Source organism: Triturus cristatus, chromosome 4_2, assembly GCF_964204655.1.
Source record: "Triturus cristatus chromosome 4_2, aTriCri1.1, whole genome shotgun sequence".
Taxonomy (NCBI): domain Eukaryota; kingdom Metazoa; phylum Chordata; class Amphibia; order Caudata; family Salamandridae; genus Triturus; species Triturus cristatus.
The window spans coordinates 700,521,877-700,547,459 of NC_140586.1; the positions used below are offsets into that span (position 1 = coordinate 700,521,877).

The 25,583-nt window shown below is 39.2% G+C and overlaps 1 protein-coding gene across 1 annotated transcript in view; it reads right to left on the reverse strand.

Moving 5' to 3' along the window:
* The window catches only part of BSND (barttin CLCNK type accessory subunit beta), a 177,257-nt gene extending 174,747 nt beyond the window's left edge, over positions 1-2,510 (reverse strand). The window contains exon 1 of the mRNA XM_085602526.1: positions 2,303-2,510. Within this exon, the coding sequence (XP_085458652.1) occupies positions 2,303-2,479 (177 nt within the window). The 5' untranslated portion in view covers positions 2,480-2,510. The remainder of the gene's footprint in view (positions 1-2,302) is intronic.
* Between the last annotated feature and the right edge of the window lie 23,073 nt (positions 2,511-25,583).

Here is a 25,583-nt window from a genome sequence, read left to right on the forward strand (position 1 = left end):
AATTTATGGCCAAGCACCAGTCTACATAAAAGAACGCCTGGAGAATTATGTTCCTAGCCGGACGCTGCGATCATCTGAGGCCTGCCGTTTAGTCCTTCCCCGATATATCATCAAATCCAAAGGGGGTAGAGCGTTCTCTGTCATGCTTACACAAATTTGGAATAATTTACCTGAGCACCTTTGTAGGGAATCGGTCCTCCTTACATTTAGGAAACAACTTAAAACGTTAGTCACAGTGTAATTCTGTTGCCTTGCCGATTACCGTCTGTGATTCCGGTCACTCTCTCTAAAAAAGCGCTTAGAGGCCTGAAGGTGTTTTTGCGCTATATAAAATACATCTAACATAACATAACATAACACCCTCAGTGGGACAGTGCATATACATCTGAACAAGACTTCTACTGTACCCTCAACAGGACAGTACAATTACATCAGAGCAAGAGTGCTTCTCTGCCCCTTCAGTGGGACAGTTCATACACATCTCAACAAGACAACTATTGTACCCTCAACAGGACAGTACAATTACATCAGAGCAAGAGTGCTACTATGCCTCCTCAGTGGGACAGTGCATACATATCCCAACAAGACAGCTTCTATACCTTAACCTCTAATGGCACCGTATATAGGTATCTCAACATGAGAACTGCTACTATAACCACAACTGCACAGTGCATGCATATCCAACAAGACTGCTACTACATCCTCAATAGGACAGTTCATGGGCATCTTATCAAGACTGCTACTGTAATGCTAAAGGCACTGAACATACACAACTCAACCAAACTGTTACCGTTCATTAACCTCAAATGGAACCACATACACATATCTCAGCAAAGCTTCTACTATACCCTCAATGGCAGAGTGCGTACACATCTCAACCATACTGCTACTATACCCTCACTGGCAGAGTGCGTACACATCTCAACCATACTGCTACTATACCCTCAATGGCAGAGTGCGTACACATCTCAACCAGACTGCTACTATACCCTCACTGGCAGAGTGCGTACACATCTCAACCAGACTGCTACTATACCCTCACTGGCAGAGTGCGTACACATCTCAACCATACTGCTACTATAACTTAACCTCAAATGGAGCAGCATATACATATCTCAGCAAAACATTTACAATACCCTCAATGGCAGAGTGCATACACATCTCAACCATACTGCTACTATACCCTCAATGGCAGAGTGCATACACATCTCAACCAGACTGCTACTATACCTTTACCTGAAATGGAACAGCATATATACATATCTCAACAGTCTGCTAGTATAGTCACAATGGGACAGCACATACACGTGAAAACAAGCCTTCTACTATACCCTAAATGGCATAGTACCTTCACATCTCAGCTGGACTTCTACTGTACCTCATATGGGACAGAGCAGACACATCACAGCATGGTTGCTATTAACTCAATTGGGACAGTATATTAATCGAAGGACGGCTGATATTGTGCCTTCAGTGGTACTGAACAGTCAAATGCAAAAGGGACAGTAGAGACATTTGTCAACAAGGCAGCTACTATTCATTCAATGGGACAGAACTACACTGCTCCTGTTCCATCAATGGACAGTGCGTATGTGTCACTGGAAGGCTCCTACTGTACTTCCAATGTGACGGTAAATGCACTTGTCAGCGAGCCCGCTGACATACTGTCATGGGACAGTACACACACTTGTAAGCAAGACTGCTGACACTGTGCCACTGGACGCTTGTCAGCAAGGAAGCCACTGCAGCCCTAATTGGACACAATAGGTCAAATTAAGGTATATCTCAAAGGCAGGCATGTTCTCATAGGCCCTTATGGCATCATTTAGACTCGAGGCGGTCCTAAAATGAGAGTAGTATTTGCACCCGGTTTAGCATATGTCCCCATAGGCACCTGAGAGACCAGCGCGGTTACTACTAAGGTTTTGTGCAGATTCCTTCGTGGTGCAAAGTGACGAAAGTCATTGTGTCCATCTACTTACCATTATAAAAGCCCCAGGGCGCAGCGCGACATGACCGTCCTCCGCGCAATCCTTACTATATAATCACCCAGAGCCTGTCTTTGGACAACTATGTACCGACAACTGGTGACCACCGCTGACTTCTGGTGCAAAAAAAGTATGAAGGGGTATGGACGTGGGCAAAAAGAGTACAAAACCCGCCCGCTCACCTTATTCCCCTCTACACCATAACAAGGTGTGGATGTCAGGTGCCAGTGTTATTCGCTGCAGGGTGCTTTTACACCATCACGGCCCAAATGACTGAAGTGCGGGCAAAGAGTTACTCAGAGACCCCTGCCTACCTTGGGGTAGCACTGGCAGATGCTCCACACGATGCCAAGCAGCACCAGCAGGGCCCCGAGAGTGCAGAAGGTGACGAAGACCTGTGGCTTCTCCACACTCATGATAAACATCCCGATGACGATGAGAAAGAAGCCCAGCACGATCAGCCCGTACCGGAAGGTCTTATCCTCCGCCATCTCCCCGCTGATCCTACCTGTGGCCGGTGGAGAGCCCAGTGAGCGCGTCAGAAGGGACCTGACAGAGGAGCGCTCGCGCTGCTGCGCGTGGTGGGCGGGGACCAAGGGGCGGGGCGGGGCGGCTGTCAGTCTCCCGCTGTCTTTATCTCACCTTGCGATCACCTGGACATCACAATAAACTGCGTGTGCGCTTGTTTTTTCCACAGGCTCCCGAGGGCTACGGATCGGCTTCGGAGTCAGAGGCGTCCTGCCCAGGGTTGATCGAACCAGTTTTAATGACCTCTCAATGAATGCAAATGGTTCCCTTCGAGCCTCGCTCCAGTGGAGCCGGACAGCACACCCAGCAGTAACCTTCCCTAAAGGCATGGAATACGCAGGGGGCATTCCGGGCTCCGCGGCCATGTGTGTGCGAGAATAAAGAGTGGTCATAACCGTGCCCAAGGTTCAGTGTGTAACTTACATTACCAGGTACGGGTACCATTGCACCTGTTGCACAGATGAAGGCCAAGAAATAGTGGAGGGTCTCGGGTGAGAGCGCTACCCTGGGTGTTCTGGACTGTGTGCTCCATTTCACCTTCCAGAGATGGCGAAGACAGGGGAAGTCTGGCCTTGTCTATTGTGCAATGCATGCGGAAGCTTGAAGGAAAGTTTGTATGAATGTGTTTGAGGTTTCGATACAGTGATGAAATGAACATTACCTTGGATTGATCATTGTGTTGCCTCCATACCGAGGTGGATGTTGCCATGGTTGGGCCAGGAGAGTGCCTGGTAATCAGAGATGATGAGATTTGTGTCCAAGGAGAACAAGGCATCACGGCTGGGGCTTGCCCCACGGATAGGTTCTTCAACTAGACCTAGGCAGAACCTAGAATGTCCGTGTCTACTAGAACCCTCTCAGAACAAGGACATTGATAGGTCATCTTCCCATATGCAAATCATCCCATTGGCCTCAGCTGCAGGTCCCCACAATATTCAACATTTGTATCACGTCCCTGGCATCAGTCTTTTGGGGGAAACAGTCTATGCAATGAAGCTGGGACCCCACATGCCTTAACCACACATGCTTTTCCACACACATGACATTACCACGCAAGTCTTTACAACAAATATGCCTTTACCACGCATGCCATTACAATGAATTCTGTTGTAAAAACGTGAATGGTAAAGGCATATTCATTGTTAAAGTTTTAAAGATAAGTACAGGTAAGTATTTAAGGATTTTAAGTATTAAGTGTTTTTTACACACACACACACACACACACACACACACACATATATATATATATATATATATATATATATATATATATATATATATATATATATATATATATTTTTTGCACACAAATGTCCTGCACGGAAGGAGCACCTTACCAGCCGGTGCACACGTCGAGATCAGGACACGATCTCGGTATTTATTCAACACAAATGAAAAAAGACGCGGCACTCCTCTCGATGATTGAGATGTTAGTTTAATCTCAGATAGTAACCCTCCCTACGCGTTTCGAACCGTAGTTCCTGGTCACGGTAGACTGTTACATTGGTCCCTTTTCCATTTCTTGGTTTTATACAATTACTTCAAGGTGCCATTGTTGTTGCATTGTGGGTATTGTAGTTAAACAAAATGCAAAGTATACGGAATTAACATCATTCCTTGCTGAATAGTGATACTTTTTACAAAGAAAGTGGGTATTATTACTTAAATACCTTTCTGAGTATACACAAAATTGATTGCTGAGTGCAAGGCACCTAAGTACATATGGTTAATTTGTTTGTATGCAAATAATATATCATAATAAATGCCGAAAGTTTGAGGCTGAGTGCCTGTAAGTGCAGCAAGGTCTGCTATTGTGTGTGTCTGTATGGATTCAAAGCAAAACTATAATACAAATTTATATGCAATTCCATGAAAATATTATGTCATATGTATGTGAAGATACAGCGAGATAGTTTCCTGATACAGTTATAGCCAGATGTTACTGTTGTTAGAATCTTGTGGTGGAATGTTATATAACAATAGTGGTTGAGAAGGTCTATAAATGCACATAAAGTTCCTCGTCCCCATTCAGGCCCAACGGCTGTTTCGTTTTGAACCTCATTATTAGGCGCGACTCAAGTCTGCGTAATTTTTGGGTGCGGTTTCCACCTCGTTCACTTGGGGGCACTGTGATCAGTCCAGAGTATTTTATGTCCAACCATGATTTTCCCACATGTAGTGACATATGTCTGGCTATTGCATATGTCGTGTCTTGATTCTGAATAGCACGCACATGTTCTAATATGCGTTTCTTGAGAGGGCACGTTGTGCTACCAATGTACTGTTTTCCACAAAAGCATTGGAGGAGGTATACTACAAAAGTGGATTCACATGTGATGGTCTCTCTTATCTGGAAGCTTTTACCAGCCGGATCATTGATGTTTTTAAGATTTTTCCCAATCTTACAGGCTTTACAGGACAGACATTTGGTGAAGCCCTTAGATCTTGATTGTAGCCAAGTTTCAGGTTTTGTGGCTACAAAATGACTCCGTACCAAGTGATCCGAGAGATTGGGCGCTCTCTTGTATGATATCTGTGGATGTTCTCCTATAGACATGCCAATGTCAGGATCTTTTTGTAGTATATTCCATCTCAATCATCGAGAGGAGTGCCGCGTCTTTTTTCATTTGTGTTGAATATATATATATATATATTACCTACTGGCGGTCGCCAGTAGGTAGTTATAGTTAGGACCACGTTTCCATAGGAAAACCTCAACATTCTATTTTGAATAACTTTGACGCCGGTCGATGAATCCTCGCGAATTTCTCAAAATAGGTGGGGCGCTACGCTCCGCTCCTACCCTGAAAGTCTCGGGGGGATCCGTCAAGCGGGGGCTGAGATAAAAGGGGGGTCCCAAAACGCGTTTTTCCCATGCATTTTTCCATAGGACCTTTAGAACGAGCTACAGCCCGAACGGCTGAACAGAATTACTCGAAATTTGGCAGAGAGGTAGTCCCTAGGTCAAGGAAGTGCCTTTTGTAGGTTTGGTGTAAATCTGTTCAGTAGATTCTGAGAAAATAGCCTTTAAATCAATATATATATCTGAGCCAGCTTACGGTACGCTTACCGTACGCTTACGGTAAGCGTACGGTGGCGTGCGCGAGCGCGATTCTGATTGGCTCTTAGATCTTAGTAAACATTCGGATCGGCCGAAACCAGGAAGCGGCGGCCGCCATTTTGTGTATTTCACTCTGAAAAAAAAGAGTGAAAACAAGGAAAGGGGGCAATGAGGAGAGTTACAGACCCCCTAACAATTGTAAGGGGGTCAAAGAAGGACAGAAAAGTACAAAAAAAACATTTATTGATTTTAAAAAAAATCACGGGGTACGCGTACGGTAAGCTTACGGTAAGCGTACGGTAAAAAAAAATAATAAATAAATGAAAATCAGATTTAAGAGTTTAGAAATTAGGGAGCTCTAAAAAGAGCTGTTGTGTTTATGGAGTCATTTTTTTAGTGGTACCTACAAGTAAGTACCGATGCAGAGTCTAAGGTTCAAGAGGAAGACTCTGTTCCCTTCATCATTGAAGTGCACACCATCTCCTCTATAAATGTCTTGCATGTCGTAACGCAAGTTGTTGTGGTAAATGGCACCCATACCATAGTCACGGAGGAAAGCAGAAACAGATTTGTTGACGTGCTTTCTTGCTTTGTCAATCTGTGGACAGAAATGATTGGACCAGTTCCATTTTTGCCTTTGGCATATGTTGGAAAACACAAAGGCAGTTTTAGGGAAAAGTGTAAACAGTTGTGCAAAGGTGTCCTTCATAAGCATTTCCAGACCTACCCCAGTCAAAGTGCCTAGGTCATTGCCACCACAGTGCACTATTATGAGGTCAGGGTGTTGGATTTGCATGAAGGATTTCACCAATGGCATCAATTGGTGCCACTTTAACCCTCTCTGACCAATCCATTTAATGTCTACATTTGGCAAAGCAAGGTCTCTCACCATATCTGTTTTCTCTGCAAACTTTTCACTCCAGAAGACATAGCTGTGCCCTACAATCCACACTGTGAACATCTTCAAAGGAGAACTGGATGCACTCAGGAGGTGTCTTTCAGTAGAATGGCAATGTGAAAAGAAAGACAGTTTGGAAATGGAGGCATACATATTTTTTACAAAACAAAAAGAACTGATTGGCTGTTTCATACCATTCTAGAAAAAAAACTAGGCTGTATGTGAAAATTCATAGAAGCATGTTTTGTATTGGTACAAAAAAATGTGTAACCAAAGAACAGTACTATGGATTTGCTGTTAGGATTGAAAAGTCAAGCACTCTTGCTCTGTGGAATTGAAACATTGTGTGTCGAACTTCTGACCTAACTGCACACAGCAGTGTTCCATGAGCTGTTGCTATGGTAGCAGGCAGAAGTCAAGTTGGGGGAAGGGTACTAGGCAGAAGTCAAGTTGGGGGCAGGGTACTTTTGGAAAAGGGTTGGTTTTCAACCAATAGAAATGTGTCATTACATTTGAAAAAAAGGGGGAAGCACTGAGATTTGAAACTTACATGTATATGTGTGGAAAAATAGAGGGAAAGTTTGCCATTATCTGGTTCTGCTGAGAGGAGAGAGGTGAACACAACAGAGATCCTGGCTCTGATAATCTGCTGTTTGAGTGACACATTTCTTTCACAACTAACTAATTTTAAAGGTGAGTTTACAGTTTGAGAGGGGATGTATGTGGTAACTTAAGAAATGAATAATAGAAATGGGAATTGTTTTTGTTGTAGTTACACATGGTGGATTCATAATGTGTCAGTCTGTAAAAGAGATTTTCACTTGGCCCGAAAAAAAAAGAGCAGTAAGTGTGCTTTCAAATTGGCAAAGAAATTTCGTTTTGGGACTAATGTGAAAACATGACTCTGTGTGCATAGAAGAATTATAGGCAGAAATTTATTGCGTCTTGCTCTGGTGATTTCACAGTTGGAGTAGATGGAAAAGAGGAGCGAATTTTTGGGGGAAGAAGCAGAGGCTTAGCACACACCCATGTGCTTGCCATGTATAGTCATGCACAGTAATTAGAAGCGAGTGGGGTTTTCAGGTTTAAGTCTGTAATGCAAATACATTCAGCATCACTAAGGCTGGTTGCCCCTGCTGGAGTGTAGGCAGTCACAGAGAATACACACGGTGGTGGTCTGAAAAAAAAACAGCTTGGACATGTGCATTTAAATAAATTTAAAAAAAAGGTTTCAGAATGTGTCAGTCTGTAAAAGTGATTTCAAAGTGTAAAAAGAGATTTTCACTTGGCCCAAAAAAAAAAGAGCAGTAAGTGTGCTTTCAAATTGGCAAAGAAATTTCGTTTTGGCACTAATGTGAAAACATGACTCTGTGTGCATAGAAGAATTATAGGCAGAAATTTATTGCGTCTTGCTCTGGTGATTTCACAGTTGCAGTAGATGGAAAAGAGGAGCGAATTTTTGGGGGAAGAAGCAGAGGCTTAGCACACACCCATGTGCTTGCCATGTATAGTCATGCACAGTAATTAGAAGCGAGTGGGGTTTTCAGGTTTAAGTCTGTAATGCAAATACATTCAGCATCACTAAGGCTGGTTGCCCCTGCTGGAGTGTAGGCAGTCACAGAGAATACACACGGTGGTGGTCTGAAAAAAAAACAGCTTGGACATGTGCATTTAAATAAATTTAAAAAAAAGGTTTCAGAATGTGTCAGTCTGTAAAAGTGATTTCAAAGTGTAAAAAGAGATTTTCACTTGGCCCAAAAAAAAAAGAGCAGTAAGTGTGCTTTCAAATTGGCAAAGAAATTTCGTTTTGGCACTAATGTGAAAACATGACTCTGTGTCCATAGAAGAATTATAGGCAGAAATTTATTGCGTCTTGCTCTGGTGATTTCACAGTTGCAGTAGATGGAAAAGAGGAGCGAATTTTTGGGGGAAGAAGCAGAGGCTTAGCACACACCCATGTGCTTGCCATGTATAGTCATGCACAGTAATTAGAAGCGAGTGGGGTTTTCAGGTTTAAGTCTGTAATGCAAATACATTCAGCATCACTAAGGCTGGTTGCTCCTGCTGGAGTGTAGGCAGTCACAGAGAATAAACACGGTGGTGGTCTGAAAAAAAAACAGCTTGGACATGTGCATTTAAATAAATTTAAAAAAAAGGTTTCAGAATGTGTCAGTCTGTAAAAGTGATTTCAAAGTGTAAAAAGAGATTTTCACTTGGCCCAAAAAAAAAAGAGCAGTAAGTGTGCTTTCAAATTGGCAAAGAAATTTCGTTTTGGCACTAATGTGAAAACATGACTCTGTGTGCATAGAAGAATTATAGGCAGAAATTTATTGCGTCTTGCTCTGGTGATTTCACAGTTGCAGTAGATGGAAAAGAGGAGCGAATTTTTGGGGGAAGAAGCAGAGGCTTAGCACACACCCATGTGCTTGCCATGTATAGTCATGCACAGTAATTAGAAGCGAGTGGGGTTTTCAGCTTTAAGTCTGTAATGCAAATACATTCAGCATCACTAAGGCTGGTTGCCCCTGCTGGAGTGTAGGCAGTCACAGAGAATACACACGGTGGTGGTCTGAAAAAAAAACAGCTTGGACATGTGCATTTAAATAAATTTAAAAAAAAGGTTTCAGAATGTGTCAGTCTGTAAAAGTGATTTCAAAGTGTAAAAAGAGATTTTCACTTGGCCCAAAAAAAAAAGAGCAGTAAGTGTGCTTTCAAATTGGCAAAGAAATTTCGTTTTGGGACTAATGTGAAAACATGACTCTGTGTGCAAAGAAGAATTATAGGCAGAAATTTATTGCGTCTTGCTCTGGTGATTTCACAGTTGCAGTAGATGGAAAAGAGGAGCGAATTTTTGGGGGAAGAAGCAGAGGCTTAGCACACACCCATGTGCTTGCCATGTATAGTCATGCACAGTAATTAGAAGCGAGTGGGGTTTTCAGGTTTAAGTCTGTAATGCAAATACATTCAGCATCACTAAGGCTGGTTGCCCCTGCTGGAGTGTAGGCAGTCACAGAGAATACACACGGTGGTGGTCTGAAAAAAAAACAGCTTGGACATGTGCATTTAAATAAATTTAAAAAAAAGGTTTCAGAATGTGTCAGTCTGTAAAAGTGATTTCAAAGTGTAAAAAGAGATTTTCACTTGGCCCAAAAAACAAAAGAGCAGTAAGTGTGCTTTCAAATTGGCAAAGAAATTTCGTTTTGGCACTAATGTGAAAACATGACTCTGTGTGCATAGAAGAATTATAGGCAGAAATTTATTGCGTCTTGCTCTGGTGATTTCACAGTTGCAGTAGATGGAAAAGAGGAGCGAATTTTTGGGGGAAGAAGCAGAGACTTAGCACACACCCATGTGCTTGCCATGTATAGTCATGCACAGTAATTAGAAGCGAGTGGGGTTTTCAGGTTTAAGTCTGTAATGCAAATACATTCAGCATCACTAAGGCTGGTTGCTCCTGCTGGAGTGTAGGCAGTCACAGAGAATAAACACGGTGGTGGTCTGAAAAAAAACCAGCTTGGACATGTGCATTTAAATAAATTTAAAAAAAAGGTTTCAGAATGTGTCAGTCTGTAAAAGTGATTTCAAAGTGTAAAAAGAGATTTTCACTTGGCCCAAAAAAAAAGAGCAGTAAGTGTGCTTTCAAATTGGCAAAGAAATTTCGTTTTGGCACTAATGTGAAAACATGACTCTGTGTGCATAGAAGAATTATAGGCAGAAATTTATTGCGTCTTGCTCTGGTGATTTCACAGTTGCAGTAGATGGAAAAGAGGAGCGAATTTTTGGGGGAAGAAGCAGAGGCTTAGCACACACCCATGTGCTTGCCATGTATAGTCATGCACAGTAATTAGAAGCGAGTGGGGTTTTCAGGTTTAAGTCTGTAATGCAAATACATTCAGCATCACTAAGGCTGGTTGCCCCTGCTGGAGTGTAGGCAGTCACAGAGAATACACACGGTGGTGGTCTGAAAAAAAAACAGCTTGGACATGTGCATTTAAATAAATTTAAAAAAAAGGTTTCAGAATGTGTCAGTCTGTAAAAGTGATTTCAAAGTGTAAAAAGAGATTTTCACTTGGCCCAAAAAAAAAAGAGCAGTAAGTGTGCTTTCAAATTGGCAAAGAAATTTCGTTTTGGGACTAATGTGAAAACATGACTCTGTGTGCAAAGAAGAATTATAGGCAGAAATTTATTGCGTCTTGCTCTGGTGATTTCACAGTTGCAGTAGATGGAAAAGAGGAGCGAATTTTTGGGGGAAGAAGCAGAGGCTTAGCACACACCCATGTGCTTGCCATGTATAGTCATGCACAGTAATTAGAAGCGAGTGGGGTTTTCAGGTTTAAGTCTGTAATGCAAATACATTCAGCATCACTAAGGCTGGTTGCCCCTGCTGGAGTGTAGGCAGTCACAGAGAATACACACGGTGGTGGTCTGAAAAAAAAACAGCTTGGACATGTGCATTTAAAAAAATTTAAAAAAAAGGTTTCAGAATGTGTCAGTCTGTAAAAGTGATTTCAAAGTGTAAAAAGAGATTTTCACTTGGCCCAAAAAAAAAAGAGCAGTAAGTGTGCTTTCAAATTGGCAAAGAAATTTCGTTTTGGGACTAATGTGAAAACATGACTCTGTGTGCATAGAAGAATTATAGGCAGAAATTTATTGCGTCTTGCTCTGGTGATTTCACAGTTGCAGTAGATGGAAAAGAGGAGCGAATTTTTGGGGGAAGAAGCAGAGGCTTAGCACACACCCATGTGCTTGCCATGTATAGTCATGCACAGTAATTAGAAGCGAGTGGGGTTTTCAGGTTTAAGTCTGTAATGCAAATACATTCAGCATCACTAAGGCTGGTTGCTCCTGCTGGAGTGTAGGCAGTCACAGAGAATAAACACGGTGGTGGTCTGAAAAAAAAACAGCTTGGACATGTGCATTTAAATAAATTTAAAAAAAAGGTTTCAGAATGTGTCAGTCTGTAAAAGTGATTTCAAAGTGTAAAAAGAGATTTTCACTTGGCCCAAAAAAAAAAGAGCAGTAAGTGTGCTTTCAAATTGGCAAAGAAATTTCGTTTTGGCACTAATGTGAAAACATGACTCTGTGTGCATAGAAGAATTATAGGCAGAAATTTATTGCGTCTTGCTCTGGTGATTTCACAGTTGCAGTAGATGGAAAAGAGGAGCGAATTTTTGGGGGAAGAAGCAGAGGCTTAGCACACACCCATGTGCTTGCCATGTATAGTCATGCACAGTAATTAGAAGCGAGTGGGGTTTTCAGGTTTAAGTCTGTAATGCAAATACATTCAGCATCACTAAGGCTGGTTGCCCCTGCTGGAGTGTAGGCAGTCACAGAGAATACACACGGTGGTGGTCTGAAAAAAAAAAACAGCTTGGACATGTGCATTTAAATAAATTTAAAAAAAAGGTTTCAGAATGTGTCAGTCTGTAAAAGTGATTTCAAAGTGTAAAAAGAGATTTTCACTTGGCCCAAAAAAAAAAGAGCAGTAAGTGTGCTTTCAAATTGGCAAAGAAATTTCGTTTTGGGACTAATGTGAAAACATGACTCTGTGTGCAAAGAAGAATTATAGGCAGAAATTTATTGCGTCTTGCTCTGGTGATTTCACAGTTGCAGTAGATGGAAAAGAGGAGCGAATTTTTGGGGGAAGAAGCAGAGGCTTAGCACACACCCATGTGCTTGCCATGTATAGTCATGCACAGTAATTAGAAGCGAGTGGGGTTTTCAGGTTTAAGTCTGTAATGCAAATACATTCAGCATCACTAAGGCTGGTTGCCCCTGCTGGAGTGTAGGCAGTCACAGAGAATACACACGGTGGTGGTCTGAAAAAAAAACAGCTTGGACATGTGCATTTAAATAAATTTTAAAAAAAGGTTTCAGAATGTGTCAGTCTGTAAAAGTGATTTCAAAGTGTAAAAAGAGATTTTCACTTGGCCCAAAAAAAAAAGAGCAGTAAGTGTGCTTTCAAATTGGCAAAGAAATTTCGTTTTGGGACTAATGTGAAAACATGACTCTGTGTGCAAAGAAGAATTATAGGCAGAAATTTATTGCGTCTTGCTCTGGTGATTTCACAGTTGCAGTAGATGGAAAAGAGGAGCGAATTTTTGGGGGAAGAAGCAGAGGCTTAGCACACACCCATGTGCTTGCCATGTATAGTCATGCACAGTAATTAGAAGCGAGTGGGGTTTTCAGGTTTAAGTCTGTAATGCAAATACATTCAGCATCACTAAGGCTGGTTGCCCCTGCTGGAGTGTAGGCAGTCACAGAGAATACACACGGTGGTGGTCTGAAAAAAAAACAGCTTGGACATGTGCATTTAAATAAATTTAAAAAAAAGGTTTCAGAATGTGTCAGTCTGTAAAAGTGATTTCAAAGTGTAAAAAGAGATTTTCACTTGGCCCAAAAAAAAAAGAGCAGTAAGTGTGCTTTCAAATTGGCAAAGAAATTTCGTTTTGGGACTAATGTGAAAACATGACTCTGTGTGCATAGAAGAATTATAGGCAGAAATTTATTGCGTCTTGCTCTGGTGATTTCACAGTTGCAGTAGATGGAAAAGAGGAGCGAATTTTTGGGGGAAGAAGCAGAGGCTTAGCACACACCCATGTGCTTGCCATGTATAGTCATGCACAGTAATTAGAAGCGAGTGGGGTTTTCAGGTTTAAGTCTGTAATGCAAATACATTCAGCATCACTAAGGCTGGTTGCCCCTGCTGGAGTGTAGGCAGTCACAGAGAATACACACGGTGGTGGTCTGAAAAAAAAACAGCTTGGACATGTGCATTTAAATAAATTTAAAAAAAAGGTTTCAGAATGTGTCAGTCTGTAAAAGTGATTTCAAAGTGTAAAAAGAGATTTTCACTTGGCCCAAAAAAAAAAGAGCAGTAAGTGTGCTTTCAAATTGGCAAAGAAATTTCGTTTTGGGACTAATGTGAAAACATGACTCTGTGTGCATAGAAGAATTATAGGCAGAAATTTATTGCGTCTTGCTCTGGTGATTTCACAGTTGCAGTAGATGGAAAAGAGGAGCGAATTTTTGGGGGAAGAAGCAGAGGCTTAGCACACACCCATGTGCTTGCCATGTATAGTCATGCACAGTAATTAGAAGCGAGTGGGGTTTTCAGGTTTAAGTCTGTAATGCAAATACATTCAGCATCACTAAGGCTGGTTGCCCCTGCTGGAGTGTAGGCAGTCACAGAGAATACACACGGTGGTGGTCTGAAAAAAAAAAACAGCTTGGACATGTGCATTTAAATAAATTTAAAAAAAAGGTTTCAGAATGTGTCAGTCTGTAAAAGTGATTTCAAAGTGTAAAAAGAGATTTTCACTTGGCCCGAAAAAAAAAGAGCAGTAAGTGTGCTTTCAAATTGGCAAAGAAATTTCGTTTTGGCACTAATGTGAAAACATGACTCTGTGTGCATAGAAGAATTATAGGCAGAAATTTATTGCGTCTTGCTCTGGTGATTTCACAGTTGCAGTAGATGGAAAAGAGGAGCGAATTTTTGGGGGAAGAAGCAGAGGCTTAGCACACACCCATGTGCTTGCCATGTATAGTCATGCACAGTAATTAGAAGCGAGTGGGGTTTTCAGGTTTAAGTCTGTAATGCAAATACATTCAGCATCACTAAGGCTGGTTGCCCCTGCTGGAGTGTAGGCAGTCACAGAGAATACACACGGTGGTGGTCTGAAAAAAAAAAACAGCTTGGACATGTGCATTTAAATAAATTTAAAAAAAAGAGCAGTTTGTGTGCATTCAAAATGGCAAAGAAATTTCGTTTTGTGACTATTGTGAAAAGAAATGTAGTAATATATTTAAATACAATAAAGGATTTTTTTTTTAGTTTTTTTCAGGTATTGCTGAAGAACAGTGAACAAAATTTAAGATGCCTACAAAATCTCGAGTTCAAAAAACGCTAAAAAAAAAACTATATTTGAAGACAACTGGAGGACCAAAGTTAGTAGAAGATGCTGATGTTGGGAAAAAGAAAAAATCTTCTGGTAAGCAAAAAAAACAATTCCTAAACAAAATATTGAAAACAAACAAAAATGTACAAAATGTCTGTTCTCGGAAAAATGTAACAAAACCTACAGAACAGCAAAAAATTGAGGATTTAGTTAATGCAAATATACCTTCTGCAATTGAAAGGTTTAACATAAACAGAAAAACAGCATTTAAAGAGATACGTAGAAAAATGTTTCAGAGAAGAGTTATGTCCAATTTGATAAAGGATATAAAGAAATATAAGCAAAAGGCTAAATATTACAAGAGAAAAAAAGAAATTGAAGCCATTGCAGCAAAAGCATTAGAATTAAAAAGGAAACTATTCATATTAATTTTGAATAGGATGCGTACATTAGATAAAATGGTTAATGTAATGAAATCACAAAGCAAAAGCAAAAGAGTAGTGAACAGAACAAACTTTTGTAAAGTGTTTTTAGGAAAGTGGATGCATAGTTCAAGTAGTGAACCTTTTTTTAATGAAGAAAGCTATTTTCAAAGTAATAGTTTGCTGCATGCAGTTGACACCAGAGGTCGTTCATACGAAGTAAAAAATGGTTGCATAATGGAGAAGGAGATAATGGTTCCAAGAGATGAGGTACAAGTGATGGCAGATGAGGCAATGGGGAGACGTCCTAAAGCCCCAGTGTACACTTGGAATTGTAGTAGTATTTGCACTGTGCGTCAGGAATCTATTGACAGATTTCGAGAGTTTCTAAGAGAATATAGTAAAAAAAGTGTAAAACAAAAGATTAAGGTGCTTCAAAGTCTGGATCCATGCAGAGTGAGAGAGAATACTGGTTTGCAGGGTCATTCTCTTGCTTGTCTATCTAGAAAAGTGTGCAATAGTGTTTTCCATCATTTTAGGATGCTGGCTGTTCATCATACTGAAATGAGAAAGTTTGTGAGACGGTTGTATTTTGCCAAAAGTCCAGCAATACAGTTAAATGAATTGAATAGGGCTCTGTTCCGAGGAACGGTATCAGATGTAGAGAAGGTTGTTGATGAAATTCAGTTTTGTTACTTTGGTCCTGAACAAAACAGTGCAGAGAAGGACACAGTAAATGAGGCAGAAGTGGAAGAGAATGTAGAACCTTGTGTAAGTAAGACATTTAATGATCACATAACAAAATTTGCAATAGTCTCTAATGAAAGACCAAATGTTACTTGTATTTGTTGCCGCAGAACTCATTATAGAAAACAAACTAGGAATGTTGATCTCTACAGAAAGAGTGAAAATGAAGATAATTATAAGTGGATGGATTTTGCCACATATATATTTCTTGAAAATTGTTTTGAATTGGGTGAAGATCAGCGTATTTGTAAATACTGCTACAACAAGTTAGAGGAAAATAGAATGCCGACCAGAGCTGTACATAATAATTTAGAATTGGATGCTATTCCTGCTGAACTTTCTGAATTAAATACATATGAGTCTATACTCATTCAATGTGTTCATCCGTTCCAGACCATAGTACGTATGGAGCCCAAAACTGGTAAATTACCTCCTTCAGATTTACTGAGAGGTTTAAAAGGTAGAGTGGTGTATTTGCCCTTGGATTTGAAAAAAAATATGGAAACTATTGATGCAGATACTTTGGAAACTGAACCATTAATTATTCTGGTTAATGGTGTCCCTACAAAGAATAAGAAGATTTGGCAGGAGCTGGTAGATGTGCGGAAAGTACAAAGAGCAAATTTGTATTTGAAAAAAAATAACAAATGGTATGAATCAATTTATATAGAAGAAGAAGAAGAAGAAGAAGATTTACAAGGAGACACAGAAACACCAACTGGACAAATTGAAAAAGTGGACAAGTCAAAGGAAGAAGAAATTTATGAACATTTTAGCATACATCCTCTCCATTCGAAAGAAGTTATGGGAGACAATATTGATCTCTTTCAGATGAAGAAAGCAAAAGGAAATCCCGTGAGTGTATGGGAGGAGAGCTTGGAAGCTCGATGTTTTCCCCAGCTGTTTCCTAAAGGAAAAGGAGGACGATACGATGAACGTCCGGAACAGATTCCAGCTTCTGAGTATCGGACTACAAGACTATATGCTGAAGATCCCAGATTTCGACAAAGTATCCCTTATTTGTTCCATCTTTTATTTGAAAGCGACTTGTCTGCACTGTCTTATGCAGTAAATCACATTTTAAAAAGTGGAGTACATTTACAAAATGTGTCTGCTAAGGATTTTATGGAGAAAGTGCAGCACCGAGATGATCATTTGGAAACACAACTGATCAATCTGATGGCTTGTCAGCGTGGGACAAATGAATATTGGTACCGACGCCATGGTGAACTAAAATGCATGTTACGCAATTTAGGAACACCAACATGGTTCCTTACCCTAAGCTGCGCCGAGTACGCTTGGGATGATTTACTGGATTTTCTACGAGAGGCCAATTCAAACATTGAAAACATCGAATACAAGACAGCAGGAGAACTGTGCTCATTGGATCCGGTTAATGTTTGCAGATATTTCAATCATAGATTTGAGGCTATGATGTCCTTCATCTGCAATAAAAAAAATCCACCCCTTGGAGAAGTAGTGGATTTCTTTTGGAGAAAAGAGTACCAGGCAAGAGGTGCTCCTCATATTCATATGCTGCTGTGGATCAAGGATGCCCCAAAGTTTGGAACAGATACTGATGAAGCAGTGTTATCTTACATTGAAGAATATGCAACATGTGCTATACCTAAAAGCACAGAAGAGAACAAGTTAAAGGAGCAAGTTCTACGTTTCCAAAGTCATCGGTGTGGAAAATACTGTCGACGGAAATACAAGAGCAAAGAAAAATACTACACTAAATGTCGATTTGGATTTCCTAGACCTGTTCTTACAAATGGAAGAGTCAACAGTTTTATGTCAGCTGTGAGACATACTATCACAAGAAAATCACCTAAGAATACCTACAACCTTAAAAGAAAAGAAGAATCAAAAAATATAAATGACTACAACCCAGTCATTTTATCCATGTGGAACGCTAACATGGATATACAGTATGTTGCTGACAATTCCATTGCTGTTGCTCGATATGTAACGTCTTACATTACGAAATCAGAAAAAACAGAATTGAAGGAAATGTGGGAAGAGATTTCTCACGAGAAGACTGTCAGTAAGAAGCTGTACAGTTTCAGTTTGAAGATGTTATCGCATCGAGAAATTGGATCCTACGAATGTTCAGATAGGTTATCTTCTGCAAGTCTCTACTCGAAGTCAAGAAGAATAATTTGGGCAAGTTTAGGCCTTGCAGCAATGAGAAATCGGGTACTGAAATCTGTTGGAGAAATTGAATATTTGGCTGAGAATGACCCAGAAAGTACAGACATATTGAAAACAAACATGTTGGACACATATTATCCCAAGAGAAGTCATCATCTGGAGAACATGTGTCTCTATGAAGTGCTGCAGAACTACATTTATTCACGGAAAGCTGCAGAAGACATCAACAGTGGAAAATATAAAGTTGTTGGTGAAGAAGGATGTTTGGTGAAGCAAACCAAAGGAAGTTTGATAAATCACCGGAAGCTGAGTTGCGACACTACCGACAAGAAAGAATTTTACTACTTGGCTCTTTTACAGTTGTTTAAACCATGGCGTACAGAGGATGAACTACTGGGAGAATTCCAGAGCTATGAAGATTCTTTTAATGCTTGCAAAGACAGCATACAATGCAGTACATTCTCAACTTATCTGCAAATGTTAAATGAAGAAATTGAACAGGAAACTACAATTGCAGCAGAAATAGCTAGAGACAGTTCTCAGGACAGCCAAAGTTCAGGAACATACAGTCAAGATCCCCTAGGACAACCAATCGTTGAAAATGAAGCATCAATAGCCATGAATGAAGTGGAAACGGCTATGAATCAAGCTCAAGAAGAATTTATAGACTTAGAAAATTTGGAAAGACAACTGAATCAAGAGCAGCAACAAATTTATGAAGAGATCAAAAACAAAATTGATCACGGATTTCTACATATCAAAAAAGAGTGCTCATGCACATCATTTCATCCAATCAGGATGTATGTAAGCGGACAAGCTGGCACTGGAAAAAGTTTCCTAATTAAAGTCATCAGAAGCTACCTAAAGCAAAAAACGGATTCTACTTTGTCTTGTGTGGTTACTGCTCCAACTGGGTTAGCAGCATATAACATAAAAGGAATCACCTTACATCGTTTGCTAATGTTACCAGTGGAGCATGAGAACAAAATACAATTCAACAAGCTAACTGGAGAAGCATCCTTGGAAGTGTCAAGAGTATTGAAGAAGATGCAAGTTCTCATTATTGATGAGGTGAGCATGGTATCAAACTTAATGCTTGCCTTTGTGCATTTAAGAATGCAGCAAATTTTGAAGACAGACTATGACGTGTTATTTGGTGGAAAACACGTCATAGTTTTTGGGGATCTTTTGCAACTTACTCCAGTTAAAGGACAACCAGTGTTTAATACTGTGACACATGAAGACACGAAGAAGTCATTGGGAAGCATTGGAAATACAAATATTTGGTCCTTCTTTGAGTACAAGGAACTTACAACTAATATGAGGCAAGCAAACGATGAAGAATATGGAAGTATTCTGAAAGATATCAGAATTGGACTACTCACAGAAGTTGGCAAAAAAGCATTACAGAGTCGGCTGTTACATAACTTATTTCCAAAGGAAGAAATAGTTGCAGAGAAAATATACAAGAATATTGCAGAAAACAAAAGTGTCATCTGCTTAATGCCAACTCTACGTGAATGCTCAATATTTAATGAGGAGCTTTTGAAATTGGAAAATGAAGACATCAGGAAATTGGAAGCAGTGGACAAAATTGAGGATGGAAGAATTACTGTCACAGTAACAGGCAAACTGAAAAATAAATTGGACTCACTAGAGAAGAATATCTCCAAAACAGCAGGATTAGAAAAAAATCTATATGTTTGCATGAACTGTAGAGTGTTTTTAAGGAGAAATTTGGATGTTGAAAAAGGCTTAGTGAATGGAGCGATGGGAAGAGTTGTGGGTTTTATTAATTATCAGAAAAAAGATGGAATTGAATGTTTAAAAATAAAATTTGATCAGATAGAGGAAGTTAAAGACATTTGTCGTTGTTCAGTTCGTTTCATGCTTGTGAAAGACTTATATGTACGTAGGAAGCAGTTTCCGTTTTCACTAGCATATGCTGTAACTATCCACAAGTCTCAAGGATTGACTGTAGATTGTGCATTTGTGAACATTGGTTCAACTGTGTTCAAAGAAGGTATGGCATATGTAGCTTTGTCACGAGTCAAAACATTATCAGGTTTATTCATGATTGACTTTGATGATTCAAAAGTTAGTGCTGATACAAACTGTGTAAAGGAGTATAATAGATTAAGAAGAAGCTATGCTCCTCATTTAGGTCAGTATCCTGTGTTGGAGAAACGTGTAGTTTCTCGTAAAAGGAGAAATGAGAATATCTGTAATGAAGATGTAGAGAAGAGGAAAAAAAAGAGGAGTGATGTAATTGCAAGCAAAAAGAATAAGGAAAATGAAGAACAGGTTGTAGGATGTCATTTTGAAAATAGCTCTGGTGTCAACTGCTACGCTAATGTAGTGCTGAATGTTGCATTTTATCTGGAAAGTTTGCAAGAGCAGATAATAGTAAATCAGGGAAAAAGATTCTGTTCAGAGCTCAGTCTCCTTTTTCAAAAGCTGAGTAAAGATAAAACTCAAATAGAAAGTGCTACTGACATTAGAAAACTTTTAGATGTATGTTCAGGACGAACACAGTTTTCTCAAAATGAACAGCAAGATGCACACGAATTTTTGATGTATTTTCTTCAGGTAGTGGAAGAAGAAGGAGTTCCCATTGACATTTTTTTTGGTCTCTCTTATAAATGGGAACATAGTTGTGAAAATTGTTATAATATATGTGGCTCTATTGTTGATAATGAAAGGTTTATTTATTTGACATTGCCAGAGAGTAAAACAGTCACTTTTGCAAAATTAGTTAAAGATGCTAATCATAGCATGAAATGTGGTGAGTGTAATTCTGACATGTTTTCAACATTAATTTTAAGGGAATACGGACAGTATGTAATTTTAATGATGCAACGATGTAGAGCTGATGGTTCAAAATTGGATACTTTAATAAAGAAGTTTACAGGACAGCAATTATCAATTTCAGGAAAAACTTTTGTAACTGTTGCAATAATTTTCCATGATGGACCTACTGTTACTTCTGGACATTACACAGTTTATCTTAAATGTGAAAAAGGCTGGACACTGTGTAATGATTCCCAATTGATTTTCAAACAACGTTTGCCTTTTGATTTAGCAAATTCCTATCTAATCTTTCTGAAACCTAAATTTTAGAGAGACTTGGCAAGATCTGGACAAAATAATTTTACCATTTTACTGGATTACCATTGCAATTTTGTAGAAAAAATATTTTTTAAAATTATCATTTGGCCTAAAGGAAAGATAACCAATTGTAATGTGGACTTTTTAAATTTTTAATGCAATTTTGAAAAACCAATAATTTAGAGATAATCGGTAACTTCTGCACATTTTAAATTTTGGAATGCTATTGGACTGCCATTGGAAATTTTTACAAAAATGATTTAAAAAATTACTATTTGGCCATGTGGAAAAGTAAGCAATTCTATTGTGGACTAAATAAATTATTCAAAAAATTTTCGTGAACCAAAATGTTACAGAGAATCGGTGAGATCTGGACAGATTAAACTTTAGAATTTTAATGGTTTTCCCTTGGAAATTTATTCCAGGGAAAAAAAAAAATACTATTTGGCCTAAAGGAAATAAAATCAGATGTATTTTGGAGTTATTTGAGATATAATATTGTGATTATACTCCTGAAACAAAAATATCAGACGGTATTTTAAAGAAAAAAGTATTGTTTTTAGATGATATTTTTTTAGAATAATATGCATTTCTGTAATGATAAGTTTAAGTGAGAAGAGATTCTGGGCTTTTTTAATACAATCTTTGAGATTGTTATTTTTTTTTGCCCGCTGTAAAATGATGAATGCAATTGCTTTCACAATTTATAGTGAAATGCAATATATTCTGAAAACAGCAAAAATAAGGCAAAAATATTTTTTGGTAAAAAATGTAAATATGTGTACTGTATTATAAAATGGTTTAAAAATATTAATACTTTTTTCTTTTTTTTCAGATCGATATAGAAAATTTTCGTAAACTACAACCATTTTAAAAACTATTTTTTAAAAAAACAAATGAATAAATATTTTTTTGAGTGAGTATGGTAAGTCAATAGTAATAATTGTAGTCTCTCAAGGACCTTGTAATGTGATAAATGATTTTTAGTGTTTTTTTTAAAAAATAAAAAAAAAGGTACGCTTACCGTACGCGTACGGTAAAAAAAAAAAAAAAAAGTTTTTAAAAACATATGTAAAAAAAAGATGAAAGATAAGGTTGGCTCTTAAAAGAACCGTTGTGTTCATGCAGGGACAGAGGAAAGGAACCATGGGAAAATCATTCAAAGCTACAAATGTGCTGATCTATTTTGTTGTTCACTAGGGAAACACTGGTCTCCCTATAACAAATTAGAGCTTTACAAAATGTGCAATGAATATCAACCTTCCGAAATCGAAGGTTCATTTCCAGAGGGCCAGCAAAAGGAGATTCTCCCCCCACAGATGAAGGGCTCACCTGACCTGCAGAAGAAGGAGTAAGCTCTGCAGGTGATGGTCCAGGCTGAGCTGCTGTGGATGTACTGGCTCGTCTTTCTGAAGAGTTACCTCCAAAAAGATGAGCATGTGTCCTTTTGTGTACATCCTTGAGGTGCCTCATCATGGTGTGATTCCCAAAGGAATACTTCCTGTCAGGATTACCTCTAGAAAGTACACGCTGACACAGCTTGCAAGTAACTAAGGGTGCATTCACCTTTTGCTGGCCTTCAGGAAAAGTAAAATAATCCCATACATAAGAGGGCTTTACTTTCCTCGCTCTCTGCCTCAAGACAGTGCTGCTGGTGCTAGCCTCACTCTCAGAAGAGCTCTGCTGTTCTGCCATCGTATCCCAAAGACAAACCAGCTCCTTCTCCCAAGGGATCACAAGCAGAAATGAGGGGAATGGGTGTGGTGTAGGAGAGTTCTAGAACTGAAAGTAGTTTCAACCAATCAAAAGTTGTGTTTCATGATCACATGACCTACCGTACGCTTACGTTACGCTTACGGTACGCTTACGGCAAAAAGTACGCATGCGCGTAAAAAAGACACGCGCTTCCGCGCATGCGCATAACAGTCACTCCCCGGCACTTCCGCGTAACGTGCGCGTGTGGCGTAAGCGCGCACGCGTCCCACGCGCAGTACGCGCGGCTACGCAAAGTACGTAACTATACGCAAGCAGCGTAGATAGATTACGGACGTTGCGTAAACCGTACGCTTACCGTGAGCTTACGGTACGCGTACTATAAAAAAAAAAAAAAAAAAAAAAAAAAAATCTGGAAATAAATTTTACATGTTTATTTTAAAAAATATATATAAAAAAAATATTTAAGGATTTTATTAATTTAACCATAGTCTTTATAAAAGGTTAGAACATTAAATTAAAAATATGTTTAAAAAAATAGAAAAAAAAAAATAGCATTTAAAAAACCTTGCAAATTCACTGAAAAAAACATGGGTTTCACATAGTTAGGAATTAGCATTTAAAAAAACTTGCAAATTCACTGAAAAAACCATGGGTTTCACACACGTTATAGTTAGGAATTAGCATTTAAAAAACCTTAGAAATTCACTGAAAAAACCATAGGTTTCACACACGTTATAGTTAGGAATTAGCATTTAAAAAACCTTAGAAATTCAGTGAAAAAACCATAGGTTTCACACATGTTATAGTTAGCTGGACATTTTACTCGTAAAAAACCAATGAAATTGCCCCGTTATAGTTAGTTCAGCTAACTATAACTCGCGCGCCCACAATGCACTGCTGATGACGTCACATATTACATCACTCATGACATGGTCAGTGACATCACTCATGACATCACTGATGACATCTCAAATGACATCACTGATGACATCACTGATGACATCATCCAGTGAATGTGTGTTTTTCTGAAAAATTAAATATGTTTTATATATGTATATCTCAAGGTCGATGGAAGAATAAATGGGTATATAAGTGTGTAAATGGTTGTTTTTTTTTTGAAAAATTGATTGTGTAACTGACTGTTTAAGTGTATCATAGTGAATACATGGTTTAGTGAGTAATGTTTAAACATATAAATATCTGTGACAGTCTCTCACTTTGTGTATAAGTGGCTGCATGGGTTGGTGAGTAGCTACATGGGTGTCTATATAGGTTATTAGTTGTTTTTTTGAGTATCAGTCTGAGTGTCTGCATGGTTCGGTGGGGGGTATTACGTAGTGCATAGGTGCATGAATGAGTGACTCACTGTTTGAATGTGTTGAACACAGCATGTGTGCAGGACTGTATGGGTGGATGAGTGTGTGTATGGGTGTGTTAGTGAGTGAATGACTGTCTCAATAGTGTCTTCAGGAGTAACTACATATGTTTTAAACTAGTATATGTGACTATTGGTGTATATATGTGAGTATATGTGAGAGGGAGAGATTGAAAGAGTTCCTGTATGAATAAGTATATGTTTCTATAAGTGATTGTTTAAAAGACTAAGTATGTGTAAGTTTCCGTAGAAGTAAGTGTGGTGGTGTGTGTATAACTGTATATGCAGGTGAATGTATGTTTGATTCTTTATTAGCATGAGTGACTATGTGTGTGAGTAACTCTATGGATGAGTGGCATTGTGTAACAGGATGTATAGGTGTATGAGTACATATGATGAGTGAGTACATGTATGAGTGACTGTATAGGACTGTTGGTGAATGAGTGGATGTGTATGTGGATCTTAGAATTACTGAAGAGGTTGTTGTAACTAGTATTGGTATGTCCATTGTTTTGAAAATTTTAGTCTCTATTTTTGAATGTGTGTATCAAAGGTTATATTAGGGTGAGAGGAGGTCTGTCACTCTATCACAAGGATGATGTCATCAGTGATGTCATCAGTGATGTCATTTGAGATGTCATCAGTGATGTCACTGACCATGTCATGAGTGATGTAATATGTGACGTCATCAGCAGTGCATTGCGGGCGCGCGAGTTATAGTTAGCTGAACTAACTATAACGGGGCAATTTCATTGGTTTTTTACGAGTAAAATGTCCAGCTAACTATAACATGTGTGAAACCTATGGTTTTTTCACTGAATATATATATATATATATATATATATATATATAGAGAGATATATTACCTACTGGCGGTCGCCAGTAGGTAGTTATAGTTAGGACCACGTTTCCATAGGAAATCCGCAACATTCTAGTTTGAATAACTTTTGCGCCGGTTGACGAATCCTCGCGAATTTTTCAAAATAGGTGGGGCGCTCCGCTCCGCTCCTACCCTGAAAGTCTCGGGGGGATTCGTCAAGCGGGGGCTGAGATAAAAGGGGGGTCCCAAAACGCGTTTTTCCCATGCATTTTCCCATAGGACCTTTAGACACAGCTACAGCCCGAACGGCTGAACAGAATTACTAGAAATTTGGCAGAGAGGTAGTCCTCAGGTCAAGGAAGTGCCTTTTGTAGGTTTGGTGTAAATCTGTTCAGTAGATTCTGAGAAAATAGCCTTTAAATCAATATATATATCTGAGCCAGCTTACGGTGCGCTTACGGCGCGCTTACCGTATGCGTACGGTGGCGTGCGCGAGCGCGATTCTGATTGGCTCTTAGATCTTAGTAAACATTCGAATCGGCCGAAACCAGCAAGCGGCGGCCGCCATTTTCTCTCTCGCACTGAGAGTGTGGATTAAAAAACCACGGACAAAAACATGTAAAGGGGCTGTTTGGACAGCTCCAAAGTACCTAGCCATGATGAGGGAGTCCCCAAAGATCCCCCAAGGCCAAAAACTGAATTTTTATTTTTTTGCTAATTTCGCCGATTACGCTTACTGTACGCGTACGGTAAAAAAATAATAAAAAAAAAAAATTATCCACACTCTCCCCACCCCGTGTGCAAATGGTGCCCCAAGGGCACCATTTGTGCATGGCTTATAACAGGTGTTAAAAATTAAAATATTACC